Source organism: Mesocricetus auratus, unplaced genomic scaffold (genome assembly GCF_017639785.1).
Source record: "Mesocricetus auratus isolate SY011 unplaced genomic scaffold, BCM_Maur_2.0 Super-Scaffold_100010, whole genome shotgun sequence".
NCBI classification, from domain to species: Eukaryota; Metazoa; Chordata; class Mammalia; order Rodentia; family Cricetidae; genus Mesocricetus; species Mesocricetus auratus.
The window spans coordinates 73809066-73825053 of NW_024429194.1; the positions used below are offsets into that span (position 1 = coordinate 73809066).

Sequence of the window (15988 nt, forward strand, 5' to 3'; positions counted from 1 at the left end):
TCCCACTCACCTGTGCAACCTCCCTTCAATCTTCTCAGGCCTCTGTAGCTGCACACACAAAATTCTCCTGACCTCAAAATGACCCCTCATTTATTGAACAAAACTCCCAGTCATTCAGGATTATATCTTTGACAACCACAGCCATCTATCATGGCAATGACCGCAACTATTGCACCATCCCAAAATCTCAGCTTGGGTCTATTAGTCTCTTGGCAGAAGTCTCTTTAGGCAAAGAGCCTGGTGTGTGGAATCAGACCCTGCCTGTGTCTCTTGGAGAATGAGGCCACTTCTCTGCTCATCAGTGATTCTCACCCAAAAAGATAACGAAAATGCCTATCTGGGAGTGAAATAGGTTTGGGAAGCATGTTACATGTAGCCAACAAGAAATAATGCTACATAATTTATCAAAGGAAAACTACAGCAAAGACTTTGAGGGTGTAAACAGAAAAAAGCCACCAGGAATGTGAACTATAGGAGTGGCTTTTGGAAGTCATGCTAGAACTAGAAACAGGAACATGGGAGGAACACACAAACAACATGCAGAACCAAGGCTCTGGGTGACATCTGAGAGACAGCTAGAGAGCCAGGAGGCATTGAGAAAGCAGACATAGAAAAACTTCCTAGAAATCACAGGTGATCAGTTTACACTCTGACCCTGACCACTTCGAGGAATAAGCATTTTAAGTCATCTCTCACCTGAATCTAGGAGGAGATCTAAGGCTTTTAGTCCGACTGTTGACAGGTTTACATTGGCATGGTGAACAGTTAACATTTTGAGAATCAATCTGGAATAAAAAACAAAATCATATGACATCCAGCAGAAGCCAAGGAGACTCCCCCATGGGCAAAGCACTTACTGCCACACCTGACAACCTAAGGTCAATCGCTGGATCCCACATGGTGGAAGGAAGAATGGAATTCCACAGGTTGTTCTCTGATTCCCATGTATGTGTCATGCAAGCATGTGCCCTCCCATGTACACAGTCAATAAATCAATAAATGTATTTTGATACAAGTTCTTACTATGTAGTCCTAGCTACCATGAAATTCACTGTATAGGGCAGGCTGGTCCTAAGTTCTTAGAGATCTACCTGCCTTTCGCTCTCTAGGATGGGGATTAAAGTTGTACACCACCAATGCCAACACAAATGCAATTTTTTGTTAATCAAAATTTGGGCTCAGAGATTTGATAACATCTAAAACAATATTTAAGTATTGTTTTTCACTCACCTATACATTTACTGTACTTTGTTCTGTTAAGCAAAGTTCATGAGATACATTCCCCCTTGGTTCAAGCTTAAAGCAAGCTTATAAAATCAACATCCTGACTTGGGGAGTAGCTCTTGGCAGAGCACTTGCCTGGAATGCCCAAGGCCCCAGTTTCAATCTCTACCAATATAACAAATATAAATAAGTAAATGAAATAACCAGGAATACTGTTTGCCTCAACTGTGGCAAAAACTTCACATGACTCTGTGCATCAAATGAAGAAGTTGAATGCATTGACTATACACATTTTTTCTGGCTATCAACCATATCTCAGGAAAGTTGGAGGGAAACAGACAGAGAAACCTAAATATTTATTCTTGCCTATAGCTCAGTGACAGATTGCCTGCCTACTAGATACAAGGCCTATGGATTGATCCACAACAATGGAAAAATTAAGACACTTAGGAGGGCAGTATTATTATATGTCTCGATAGAATAGCCAAGTCCTCCCTATATTCCTCCAAATGCCCCTACTTAGTCATTAATACACAAAGGACCACAAAGAGGATCCATATCAAGAGGAGATTCCTTAGATACATCCTAAGAATTTATGAATTATATGTCACACATGTTGACATAGTAACATACAGGAAGATTGAATAAAGATGTTCATTTATATACAACCTTAAGGATCTACTAAAATATTAAAATGATTGCTTGTTACTATCTTTGATAAAGTTATATTACATACTAGATAATGAACTCACATCAATAGTACCTGTTCTCAGATTCATTAGATTTTAATCTCTGTGTTACCCATTCTATATGTAGACTTTAAACAATTACTGCCAGGTGGTGTTTGGCTTTGGCTTTGGAAGAAGACAGAGCTGGTGCCATCCACAGCCTCTTCCATATTCAAAAAACATGTCCTTTTGTCTCGTGGCAAGGTGAAGGTCTGTTGATATCTTGCCAGCTACCTCTCTACTCATTCTGTCCCTACCTCTCCCTCTTCCATTCTATCAGAAAACAGGCCAAAACATAGAGTCATGAAAGGCGAACTCTGCTTGTGAGAAAACTTCAAGAAAACAGGACAAGAGTTGTGGCCTCAGTGTCTTCAAAACCACAGAATTCTTTTTGGAATATGACTTTGTGCCCCTCTCAGGTATAGCAGATAAGAGTGCATTTACTTTGCTTATTTGCCTCCATGGGAAAACATGCTTTTGCCATGTGTGACCGGTCCTTGTGATTGTATACTATAGTGATGTGACTCTTCTTGACCACCAGAGTATAAATTGTCTGATGCTCTGAATAAAGTTGATTGTTGCATGAGACTTTGCCTCATTCTTAGGCTCTACCATTCCAGGTTCACAGCATCAGCTAGGGCAGTAAATACATTCTCACCATCATTTACATGACTGCTGCAAAATTCTCTTTGGTATTGGTCAATTTTGGAGGTGAAAAGTTTTGCTACAGGGAAAAATGTCTCACAAAAATTTTCCCAAAATGTTCTAATGTAGAGAGCAGGGTTTCTCCCTTGGTCACAGGCCAGATCTCTCTTAAAGCAGGAGTATAGAAATCAATGGAGGTGGAGGGCTGGACTTGAGTGGTAAGCAAGAGAATTTGTGAGAGAATACACAAATAATATTTCCCATCGAAATAGTATCACAATTCACCCCAACTGGTTGGTTTGTTCTGGAATGTGAGGAGGTGAGATTTCCAACAGTCTCTGATTGATAGTGTAGATTAACTACACTTGGAGGAAATTGGAAATTCTCAAACAAAAGGGACTAATTACAAGTATACCATGGGTAGGTCTTTATTAAATGTTACAGAACTGGCACACAGAATTTCAAAATTAGTCTGAAAATGATTGTTTTTCTCAAACCATACCCTTGAGATGGTAGAAACTAAAAACTAACACCTACATCGTAGAAGTGAAGAAACAATTAAATACCAAAGCCTATAATAACTCCTATAGGAACAGATGCACTGTTCTACCCCACATAAATTTCCTGATAAGGATTGTAGAATTCATTTTTTAGTAAAATATATTTTTCTCAAGCAACATATTGAAAGTAGAATGTCTTCAAAACTAACGGTGGTCCTGGGTATGAGGGTACCTAATAACAAGACACTTTTCTAAGTGTCCAGAAACTATGTTATTTTTTAAAAGGAATTTCCTGTGAACTTTTCCTATAAATTTTCTCCAAAAAGTCTTACCTAATTATGGCTATGAATGTGGTCTTATTAAAGATATTATGTTGAGAGCTCCAACCAAATGGCTGGTAAATAATCACCTAGATTAGGCTTCAGAGGGCTGAGAAGGAATTAATTTCCTCTTTTCTCTTCCTCTTACAAGCCACAGTCTACTTTCTCTGAGATTAACATGCACAGACACATGCAAATACGCACAAGAAGACAGCAGAGCATAACTTTGAAGAGAATGCTCACGGGAGTAACTGCTTTTTTTAAAATTTAGCTTCTTTATTGATTCTTTGAGAGTTTCACATCATGCACCCCAATTCCGTTTGCCTCCCAGTCCCTGGATGACATCTCTTCATCCCTGCCATGCACCCCACCCCCCCATACACACAAAAGAAAATAAAACAAAGCAAGAAAGCAAGCAAGAAAAAGCAAAACAACAATTACGAAAACCACCAAAACCAAAACAACAACAGAAAAATCTCTTTGTTTCTCCTTCTTTCCTGCCTCACGAACACCTTTTCATTTGTCCTGGTGACACTGGAGGCTTTGGTGTACCATATAGTTTACCCCTTTGTCCCATCACCTTTACTGGCAAATGTTCATTGCAGCGAGTCACTGGTCTTGTTCAAGGCCTCTGGTCAGAAGTAACTTCTTAGTTGCCATGTTTTTCAAGAAATTCATGGATTCTATCAGTTCCACCATTAATAGTAAAAAGCTTGTCTTGCTTTGTCTTACGTCATACTCAAAGATCTACAATTTAATCATTTATATAATCACAGAACTATGTTATTAAAGTCATCTCACCTAATATTTTGCCATCGATTTTAGTTTTCTAATTCACAAATCTAAGTTTAAACATCTGTATAAATATAATTTATTGATATAAGAAAAACACATCTGCTTTGAAGGAATTTATCAGAATGGTTTTGGACGGCAAAGGGTGTCATATATAATTCTCCAATGCAGTTCATTTCCACACATCTGTCATACTTACTGATGAATACCGAGGAACTCCCAATCTTTTCCAATATCCTGTGGTCCTATTAAGCTTGGCAATGTCCCTGGGCAAACTTCTATTAATTTGCACAGAAGTGACCAACCCACCTGAAAACAAGAAAGGTAAATACTTACATTTTTTAAGACAGTGTTTTGTATACCCCCAAGCTAGTTTTGAATTCATTTTGTAGCCATGAATGGCCTTGACCCTCCGATCCTCTTTTCCATGCAACATGCTGGAATTACAGCCATGTACCACCACACCCAGTTTACTAGATGCTGAGGATCACAGAACCAGGGCTTCCTATGTGGTATGAAAGCACTCTATCAACTGTTGGATATTTTTTCTGCTTTTTTGGGAGGGGTATTTTGAGACAGGGTTTCTCTGTGTGTATCCCTGGCTGTCCTGGAACTCACTTTGTAGACTAGGTTGGCCCCAAACTCACAGAAGACCTTCTTCTTCTACCTACCTAGTGCTGGAATTAAAGGCATGTGCCACCACCACCCAGCGCATACCCACATTTTTAAAGGCTTCTAGTAGATGAGCCAATTATGAATCTCTGTTTTTAGTGGAACAGATTATGATATCATTTTTAAATAATCATTTTAAGATAAAACCAAACCCTAAAATGCTTTCTGAGAATGAAAGTAAGGTGTGTACGGAGACTACACATTGCTTTATAATCACATGCAATTGGAAAACAACAATATTATGACATTCCTAAACAAATACAAAACAGATATCCATATTGATAGTATTCAGGCATCTCTACTGGCCTGTCCTTGGGGTTCTGACAGGATATATCCTCAACTGCAGTCACTAAGAGCACCACCTGTGCAATTCACTATGTTCCCCTTTAAAAGGCCCCTGCCCATCCATCTCTCCTCTCTCTCTCTCTCTCTCTCTCTCTCTCTCTCTCTCTCTCTCTCTCTCTCTCTCTCTCTCTCTCTCTCTCTCTCTGCTTCTCTCTCTTCTGCTGCTCCTGTTTGCAGAAGTCGGTCTCCTCCCTCCCCCTTCTTTTATTCTCTTTTCCCTAATAAAAAGAAAAACTCCTCCATGTGAAGTCTGTCACAGAGTATCTTTCTCTCTCATGCAGCTGTTTAAAGTTGCAACACTTATTATCTATATCAACCAAAATAAATAACAATTTTAAGAGACAGACTAAATTATTAAGCAAGAATGGCTATACTCACACCTTATTGCTTTTTTTAACATATAAATATCTGGCATGTCTTTTCCAAGAATTCAAAATTTTGATTATAACAACAGAGGGGAGCTTGGAATGGAGAACTGGAGAATGCTGGGTTTGGTTTTTTTTTTTTTGTGGCAATAGGAAATGACTGGCCTTGGGTAATAGAGGCCTATGAGCAGTACTGTCCTATGATTCAACCTACATCTGTTACTAGAAAAAGAAAAGGAGCTATAATATGAGGCAGAACACCTAACTGCTCCTTACATTTTATATATATCTTTTTTTTTAAGATGTGTTGATTTTGTTTGAAGGTTTTTGCCTGCATGTGTGCATATATGCCACCTATGTGCCTGATGCCTTAAGGTCAGGAGATGGTGCCAGAGCTCCCATGCTCCAGATAATGTCTCAGAAGCTGTGAGAAACTCTCTGACTAAAAAGCAAGTCAGGAAGGAAAGGGAAGAGTTTAGTTCATCTTACAGCTTCCAATCTACCATAAAAAGGGCAAGAAATCAAGGCAAGAACCTGGAAGCAGGAACTGAATCAGAGACTGTGGACAAAAGCTGCTCACTGGCTTGCCCGGTTTACTTCCTTGTCCAATCCATAACCAATCCACAACCACCTTCCCCAGGGAAGGCAGTGCTTTCAGGGCACTGGGTCCTGCCACAATCATTAATCAAGAAAATGCCCTCTAGACTTGTTTATAAGCCAGTCCAATGGAGGTAATTTTTCATTTGAGGTCCCCTCTTCCTAGAGACTCTAGTTTGTATCAAGTTGACGAAAACTAACAAGTACACATGGTACTTGAATTATACATATGCTTGAAAACTACCATATGTGAGCTGCAAACCAGACTAGGGTCTCTGAAAGAACAGAAAGTGCTCTTAACCACGGAGACCATTAGACTTGAGTCTAACATCAACAAATCATTCTTTTCTTTGGGAAAAAATATCAACTCCTGATTCTAACTCAGAGGTCAGCCCATCCTTCCCACTGTCTCTGTAAATCTGAAGCACCTTCCATTCTTCCTACATGCTAAAGAAACATACTCGATATGGTCAGGAAACAAAGCAGAAAATTTCTTATCAATTAATGTAATGCACAGTTCATGAAAGGGTATCTGAGAATGACTTATGATAAACACTACATTATATAAATCCTGGAAGAAAGAGTCACTGTGAGTCAGGACTACTCAAAGAAAGACAAAACGTGGCAGAGGTAAGACTCCAGTCACAGTTCAAAATTCATGAGCTGTTAGATGAGCGGGGAGCTCGTGACAAGAATTGTGTGCACGGGAGGAGATAGCAACTAAAGAAAACTGGACAGAGAAGTGAAGATAAATGATGCAAAGAGCTGAATGGCAAGGTGAGAAATTCATATTTGTTTGCTGTGGGGAAGTGGCACAAGTCTGCATGTTTGCATGAGCAGATAGGAGGCATCTCACAAAAGACAAAATTCCATAGGCTCTCTCTACAGTCTCATCTCTTCACAGCATTGTTTCAGCCAAAGCCTCTTTACTATACTATTTTTGAATTAAGTGTGAATTGCCTCATGCTGCCACTACTTCCCTTTAAATAATTGCAACTTCCTTTAAAAGGCAGAAATCTCTAACAGTATTTTTTTGTCTATATTTAAGTTGGATCCCCTCCTCCCCTCCATGTAAACAGAAGATGTAACATGAATAATAAAAGCTCAGAGACAGATATTGGGGATCAAGCTGAAGATCAGAAAAACAAAGCAGCCAGCCAGCAGAGATTTCTCACCTCTACCAATGCTCAGCCCAAAGGGGCGATTGCATCTCCATATTACACTACCCTCCACCAAGCCTCAGAATCCTAGACAGGTCTCTGAGACTGTACTGAGCTCCTGATACACCCTCTAGTGCTGGGATTAAAGGCGTGAGCTCCAAAGTGCTAAGATCACCTTTGCGTGAGTTCTGTTTCTCTTTTAGACTGATTCACTCCTGTGTAGTTTTGGGTGTCCTTGAAATCAAAGAGATCCATCTGCCTCTGACTCCTGAGTCCTGGGATTAAAGGTATGTGCTACCACTACCCAGATTCTATAGTTGTGACTAGCTTTGCATTCTGATCCTTTATTAAATCATAAGCTATATATCCACATAAGAAGACCTTAACAATCCAGCTGTCATAGAATCCAACTGTTTCTGAGATAAAACTATGTGAAGCCTTTTCTCCAGACATTTAAGAAAGTAGCATTCTCATGAGCTTCTAGTGGGGAAATGTATTATAGGATGCTAAACTCCTGTCCATACCTGCACAGCTGACTCATTGAGAAACCTGCTTTGTTCGGGTGGTTAAAGACACAGCATCAATAACTGCTTGGCAAAAAGACCCATCTGAGCAGCTGAGTCTGCAGTCACTGAGTAGAGCGTCGGTGACTAAGTGAAATCTCCAGCAACAAAGCAGGGGTAACAAGCTATGCATTAATCTTTCAATTAGGAATTTACCTTTCAAAGAAAGAAAGTTTTTACCCTGCACACTTATGGTAGACAGTTTTTTTTCTCTTTTATAATTGCTCTATAAACCCAAGCATCCCATTCACAAACAATTCAAAAAAGTCAAGGGGTTGGATTACATCTAATCCCCTTTGATTTATTGTGTTCTCCTTCTTCAAAGGTTGTAATTACTTGGGGAAAGAGAAGTAAAATTGAGGACCAAAAGAAAATGACTGATGTGAAGAGGAATGCATAGGGCAAGCTTGATAACAATTCTTCGCGATCTGCACTTGCAAAGAATCACAGGTAAAGAAAAATGTGAAAATCCAGACTCTGGAATATCATGTTGGATGACTCTAACAAGAAAAAAATTAGCATAAACTTCTGAAGAGGACTCACTAACCTCCTTACACTCACTGAGAGATTTTCATGTGGTACTGCTAGCTAACTGGACACAAGAAATAGGAAAGGATACTCATGCAATCACACCAATCATGTGAAGAAATGGAAAAGAAAATATCACTTTCCCATAGACTGTTGAAAATTTCAGTACTGAGAGAGAACTCTTTCTACATCCCCTTTGATAGGACCAATGATGATGTGGCCATTGTACATGCTCATAGTATCTGTGCTAAGCCACTGGACTTCTGCTTGCTTACACAACATCTTGTGAATCCAACTCCAGATGATAGAGATTTTGGAGGCATGAACAGATTTGAGTCCTCACTCCCTTAAAGGCTCCCCTAGGGTACTCACTCTGAACTGAATCAATATGAAGGACAGACATTGGTCAGTCTTTCTTCAAGGGCAGTGAAATTTCAGTAAGAATCTACTAATGTAGTAGGCATAACGCCCTTTGCAGATAGACACATATAGAACACTGAATTACTGACTTTATTCTGCTATATTATCGCCCGTACCCAAACAACATCATAACCATTGCAGGTAAGTGTGCCCATACTTGGGCCTTTTTTATAGTCAAGAATTAGAATGTCTTGGTTAGTTGTAGCTAGCTCACTTGTCAAGTACTTATCTAATACATGCAAAGTCATGGTTTAATTAGAGAGAGAGAGAGAGAGAATAAGAAGGAGAGGGGGGAAGAAGGAGAAAGAAGAAATGGAGGAGGAGGAAAAGGAAGAAGAAGAAGAAAAGAGAATAAAGAAGAAGAGGGTAGAAACAGATAATGGGGAAAAGAAAAGGGGAGGAAAAAGTGAGAAAGCAGGAAGGAGGAAATTAGAGTGTTTGGGGATATAGGTCAATAATCAAGATAACTGCTTTAGCACATTCCAAGTCCTGGATTTTGATTTTCAGCACAGGGAAAGGAGGAGGGAAAGAGATAGATATAGAGCAGAGACAGACAGACACAGCAGCAAAGACAGAGAGACACAGGAGCAAGAGACAGACAGACAGAGGAGCCAGAGAAGAAAGGAGAGAGAATTAAACACTCACTTAATGTGTCCCAGTCTCCCCTGGGTTCTCAAGTCATCTCTATTGACTGAAAAACAGGGTCCAGTTTTCCCAGCTGTTTTACCAAGGAGGAGTCTACCAAGTGTAGCCCTTGGCAGTGTAGGTAACCAGAATTAGACATTTTTGAATATGAAGCAAAAAGGATGCTGTAGGTGGAGAGCACAACACTTCTTAAAAATGATTCATGTTCCATGGGTAAATCTCAGACTCTGCTCTGATATGCTTCCTCCGTCTTTCTCCTGATTGTGTCTAATAACAACCTGAAAGTCATTAGCCACATAGAAAATATTTCACAACTGGAAAAATACATCATTGCAAATAAAAGTGTGTTTTTATGAAAGAAGACTAAAGCCATACACCTGTAATCACGGCACTGGAAAGGCTTTGGCAGGAAGATGGCAAGTTCCAGGTAGTCTGGGCTTTACTGTGAGAACCTGAGGACGGAGGGGGAATCTGGAGACTGAGATAAACCTTACTTCTGTCTAGTCACTAGCATGAATATGAAGGAATATTCTTGCTACACCTCCACAGAGTTCCCCTGAAAGTCTCAGTATTCAGATGACAAAACTGATTTCAATTCCCCAAATCGCAAAGCTCCAAAGGAAGTTAGCACCTTCAGAAGTAATTCTATCTTGACCAAAAGGCATTAATTATCTGAGGCTGCTTTGAAAACCACATTTAATTACTTAGCCTACTTCTGGACTTTCTGAGACACAGATCCTAGAAGTTACACGTTTGTCTCCATTTTGTGTGACAACAACTGCAAAACAGAAATGTAAACACAGGGGACTCAGGACACATCACTTTCTTTAGACACTAAGAGGTACACTGCAGGAAAAGCCTTGAGTCTGTTTCCTTATAAAAAAAAAACCATGAAAACAAGCTGGCCCTATGAAATTTTGCTGTTTATGTGACTGTGTTTTTGTTTTTTGTTTTTTCCCCAGTTAACTTAATCCCCGCACCCAATTGCTGGAATTAATCACATCAATGCCCTGTAAATTAGGAAATTTCTCAGACTAACTTGAAAGGCTAATGAACTCACCGTGCCAATAAGAGAAGTGTTTTCATTTTACTCCTACCACCAACTAAATTGTCAGTTAATGAAGTTGCCTCTCCTCTCCTCTTCTAACAACGGGGGAACAATGAGACAAGGTTTCCCTCTTAAAGCTAATCTCAAGAACCCAGGCCATCATGCCTATCATGCAAGGGTCTTCGGAACAGAAGGAGGCGCCCCCGATTACCTGCTGCACACTGGAGACTTTCAAGTAGGAGTCCAGGACAATCAACAGCGGCACGTGTAAATTTTTGCCTTCAAATAACTTGGAGGCTGGAAAAGAGGGAAGTGGCGGAAGAAAACAAAGTCACAACCCACAGCATCCTTTCGACCTTCCCGGGATCCCAGCTCCTATCCCCCTGAAGAAAAGGAGCGAGGTGCCTAAGACTAGCACCCCAAGTGCAGGATAAACTTTGCTGAGGAGGGAGGGGCGGCAGGCATTACCTCTGTCGGAGTAGGTGAACACCAGTATGTCCTCCAGGAGCTGGAGCAACGTCTCGATCTGCTTGCCTTCCTGCACATTATTCAGTCTGACTATCAACTTCTTCAGCGCCTCCTCCTCCTCTTCCTCCTCGCAGCCCTGCGAGCCACCACTGGCCATGGTGCGGCGGGGACTGCGGGCGAGCCTGGAAGGTTGCTGCTCTCAACTGCTCCACTGCCTCTGCTGCAGGCCCAACCCTCTGCCCGGCCGACCGCGCCCAGAGGCGACCGCGACAGTCCCAGCCCAGCCTGGCCTGCCCAGCCTCAGCCCTGGGAACTCTGCCTGGGGAAAAGCGAAAGCAGCCACCCGCGATCTAAGAATAGCAAGGGGGCGTTGGGAAAAGAGGACACCGCCCAGTTGGCCCGTTTCAGGAAAATGGTTTCTTTAAGAGTTCCCCCTATAGGGAGAGTCGTTTTTCCCAAAGGATGCATGCCCACATTTAGCCATCAGAATCGGCCAGATTGTTGTGGCTTTTACAGGGAAAGGCATGAATTGTTTGCTTGCTCTGGTTGCTTGCTCTGAAGCTCTGGTTGCCAAAAGGCCTCTCAGTTGTTTGGGGTTTGCAAAGCAGGATCCAGGAGTTCTGATTCAGCTCCCTGTTCTCAGGGATGGAGCTAAGAGAACATGGGGTAGTCAGTGAAGCAAAAGGTACGAGAAACATTCCTTAAACGTCATTCCTGGTCAGAACTAGTTATTAGTACTCATGTCCAGACGTTTGAAATTAAAGAGGGATCTGAAGTATGGGCATCTGGTAATTCTAGCACTTGGGAAGTGAAGACAGGAACCATAAAAGTTCAAGGCCATCCTTGCCTCATAGCAAGTTCAAGGCCAGCCTGAGCTAAATGAGCTTATTTCAAAGGAGGGAAAAAGGGGAAGGGAGAGGGAGAGAAGGGAGGTACCAAGAAGGAAGAGGAGGGGGAGTGAAAGAGACAGGTGAGAGACTGGGCAGGGGACTGGGCCTGGAAGGCACAGTACTAGACTATTTGAGTGAAGGAAGGTTTGGGATTGAAGAAAGATAAGGCCAAAGAAGTATGTTTTTCAAGAGAACTAGGGAACAGTGCTGTAGACAAGGCTTGAACAGAGATGACCTATGACCTTCAGACGACCTGTCCTCACGGTCATTTATACCAGAGGAGAGTTAGACCAAGTTAGTATTTCATGGCTTCCAATTCAACATCCTGATAATAATTCCAAAATTGACAAGAGTTTCTCTTCTTACTGTTCTTACAGAGCATCTTTGGGGTGGGTAGTGAAGGCTCGCTGCAACCACAGAGGTGGAGAGTGGGAGTGTGTGTGTGTGTGTGTGTGTGTGTGTGTGTGTGTGTGTGTGTGTGTGTGTGTGTGTGTTTGTGTTTGGGTGGGTGGGTGGTGGTGCTGAGAGCCAAGACTGAAACCCAGCTTGGAGGTTTGTCCTACTCCACTAATTTCATCAGGATGAGAGAACAAGTTTACACCAGCATGGGTATTGAGTTATTTTTGTTGCCAAGGGTTTTTAATCTTTATAGACACGTACTGAATGTTTATATTTGCAAGGATAGAATATTCAAAATTTGCTTTCATGTAATCCATGCTCTGTGGGGTTGAAATGGGAGGAAGTAGAGATGAAATAACAACTTTGGAACTCGGAATTGCAGAAACAAAGAGATGATCCTGTGGTAATGTTACATTTCTATATGTATAATTTCACCTAATGAAACAAGATTCAATCTGTCATCCTTATGACACCTACAATATTTCCTCTTCTATGTGCTTTCTGAACTGGTTTCAACTTCTGAGGACCGAATGAATACCTCAGACTTACTTTTCTTTTTCCTTTTTAGTCCATTCTGTTTCTCACTTAAAACAAACCAAAACAACCAATAAGCTAAATCTTTCCAGAAACTGAGACTTAGTTTGCTTTGAAAGATAGTTCCAAGTGACAACACGTTTCCTAAATTCCTCAACACATTCATCTCAATCTAGGCCTCCATGCTGACAGACTAGCAAACAGGGTGGGCTCTGTCTAAGCTCAGTAATGGAAACATTTGCCAGAAGCCACTGCACCTTAGGGCAAAGTATCCTTGAGTCTTGAACACATTTAATTGATTGACTAAAATTCCAAGACTCATTAACTCCCTAGTCAACAAGAATGAAAATGATGGCTACAGGCAGAAATCCATGACTAAGGAAGTATTCAGTGGAGAATAAGACAACACTAAATATTTGCCTAACTTCTGAGAAAGAAATAAGACTGATATCCCCAAACACAGCAAACAAACAAACAAATTCCAGACGGGCTAAAAAGCAAAGCAAAAATAACTAAGGGAAAATAATATTAAACATCATTTAATCTTGCCTAAAAAACAAAGGCAAAGACAGAAAGAGAAAGTTAACATTTTTGATTCATTAAAACATATTTTCTGCTCCCAAAGAAAAACATAAAACTAAAGGAAAATGTTAAGTGGAGGGAAGAGAATTGCATAAGGTAAAACTAATTAACTTGAAGAATTTTTAATAAATCACTGGAAAGACAGTGCCCAGAGCCCTATGGACATTTTAAAAAAACATAGATTTACTGAGAATGACTAGGAAATTTAAGAAAAATATGTTCATCTTTATATTTATAAAGATCACTGAAACTTTGTATTGGGAATAACAATGAGGAAAAGAATGGGAATAAATCTAACACAATATATACAAAACTCTCTAAAAGAAATGATCAAACTCCGTTAAACGCATAGATAAACGGTTCTATCATACTAATGGGAAGATTAAGTACAAAAAAGACACTAACAGTGTCTCTTAGCAGTAAAAGAAAAAGTTATACTAAATGATACTCTTCTATATTACAGCAAGATCTAAAGTGTAGAAGAGCTTAACAACTGTGGTGAAAGACCTGGTCAATTAGGCATGATCCAGGGACACACTAGCCTTTACTATCACACTTCTAGAAGAAGAAATAGTGCCACTGGGGTCACAGGAGGGACAGGCCCAGGAAGCACAGTTTATCCAGCTCAAGTGACTTCCTGAGACTCAGGAACAGTTGTTCTCAGTGCCAGCTAACAGACATACAGAAGGTACCAAGTTAGACTTGAATTTCAGGCTCCACACATTCCATACTGAAACCCCTACACAGGACACAATGTATACAATATATGAAGCACTCTCTTATCATCAAATTATTTGCAGTGCTACATAAAGGGAACACTGAGAGATCAGAGAGAGGCCAGTAACAGTACAAAGTACTACACAGATGGGAGGATGTGTGAGATATATGTATTCCAAAATTTAACCTGCTCAGTCTGTATAATGTTACTTATAAGCATGTTTTCATGGCTGCTCATCGGTATTGGATAACCAATGTTTGTGCTCTTCCCTGAGGAAGAGTATTTCTCCTAATCTCAGCATTCCTTATTTGCCCATAGTTCTTTGGGTAGAGTTGAGGCTTATGGTCTTTCCCTCATCCACTTTGGCATGTCTATTGCTGTTGTTCTTGTTTTGCTCCTGTTAAGGCAGTCATGTTGTGGAGAATTATGGGTATAGATTCTGACTTTACTAGGAGACAGGAACTCACAGCAAACTTCCTGATCCTCTGGCTCTTACAATCTTTCTAACTTCTCTTCATGCAATATTCGCTAATCCCTAGGTTCCAAAGTGTTTTATAGATATATCAATTGGAATGGAGCTTCACAACTCTGTATTTTGACTGTTTCTAGTTTTCTGTAATGGTACAATCTGTTGCAAATAGAAGGTTCTTCAATGATGGGTGAAGACTACACTTATCTGAACATATAATGACAAATGTTTATAACTTAGTTAGGCATTATGCTTGTTTAGTAAACTGGTAGTTCTAGGTCCTCCTCCAAGATCCATGACTTCATTAGCCATGACTAATTGACTACATTTCCAGCATCAGGCATGGTTTCCCCCTTGTTGAATGTGTCTTAAGTCTAATTAGAGAGCTGTTATTTGCCACAAAGATTTTGTGCAACTGGTAGTCTTGGCGCTATCAAGCCATGCTGGTCATTGTTAAGTTGATAGCTGTCATAGCTGGGTAGGACTGTTGGCTGCTTACTTCCACTGGAAGTTTGCACTGGAAGTTCTGATACCATGAATGCTAGTTCCAAGAAAGGAGGCATCCAGCTCAGGGGCCTCTGGTCCCTGCCTCTGAGGTACATGCAATCTTCAGCAATAGCGACTTACCTTTTACATCTCAGGAGGGAGGGAACCAAGGATGATAGTCACCGATTGTATGCTCTTGAACAGTATTATACAACAACACAAAAGAGGACTTTTCATGCCTGCCTTTATTTTTTTCTTAAGTGGTCTTTGGCTTCGGAGAGAACATTGTCAGGGTAGATGAGAAAATTTCATTTGAACTATATATATATATATATATATATATACATACATATATACAAATGTATGTGTATAATGGTATTTCTTTTATAGGTAAGTAGTTAATGAATGATTCCTTACTACTTCTTCAGATGTATTTCCTATTATTTTACCCTCCTTATCTGTGTTTATCTCCACCTTCCTAAATAAAACCCCTTTCCTTTTTCCCATTTTCCCAGATACTATACTTGTGCCCTGATATTTCTTCTCTATTGCTCCCCTCCCCAAATTCCTATCTCAGCAATGGTCCCTTTTCACTTTCCTTTCTTCTGCAGTTACTCTAGACTACAAACTCACATCTAAAGATTTGGAGCCAGGAGTCTATGATCAGAGAGAACAAATAATATTTGTCTTTCCAGGTCTGGGCTGGATTATCTTTTCTAGTTCCATCCATTTATGTCCAAGATTATGATTTCATTTTTCTTTAGGGCTGAATAGTATTCAAAGGTTTATGTGAACCATGTTTTCATCATTCATTCGTTGACTGAAGGAATTCCATTTCCTATCTGTTATGAATAGAGCAGCAATGAATATGGCTGAACAAGCATCTGTAG

At 40.4% G+C, this 15988-nt stretch overlaps 1 protein-coding gene across 3 annotated transcripts in view; it reads right to left on the reverse strand.

Moving 5' to 3' along the window:
- Positions 1-11374, reverse strand: part of Lrrk2 (leucine rich repeat kinase 2) — a 138161-nt gene extending 126787 nt beyond the window's left edge. The window contains exons 1-4 of one of the 3 annotated variants that reach the window (XM_040753954.1): positions 11021-11374; positions 10764-10849; positions 4409-4518; positions 697-785 (exon numbers count right to left, since the gene is read on the reverse strand). In XM_040753954.1, the coding sequence (XP_040609888.1) occupies positions 697-785; positions 4409-4518; positions 10764-10849; positions 11021-11177 (442 nt within the window). In that variant the 5' untranslated portion in view covers positions 11178-11374. The remainder of the gene's footprint in view (positions 1-696; positions 786-4408; positions 4519-10763; positions 10850-11020) is intronic. The other 2 variants (XM_040753955.1, XM_005067127.4) reach the window with 2 other exon arrangements.
- Between the last annotated feature and the right edge of the window lie 4614 nt (positions 11375-15988).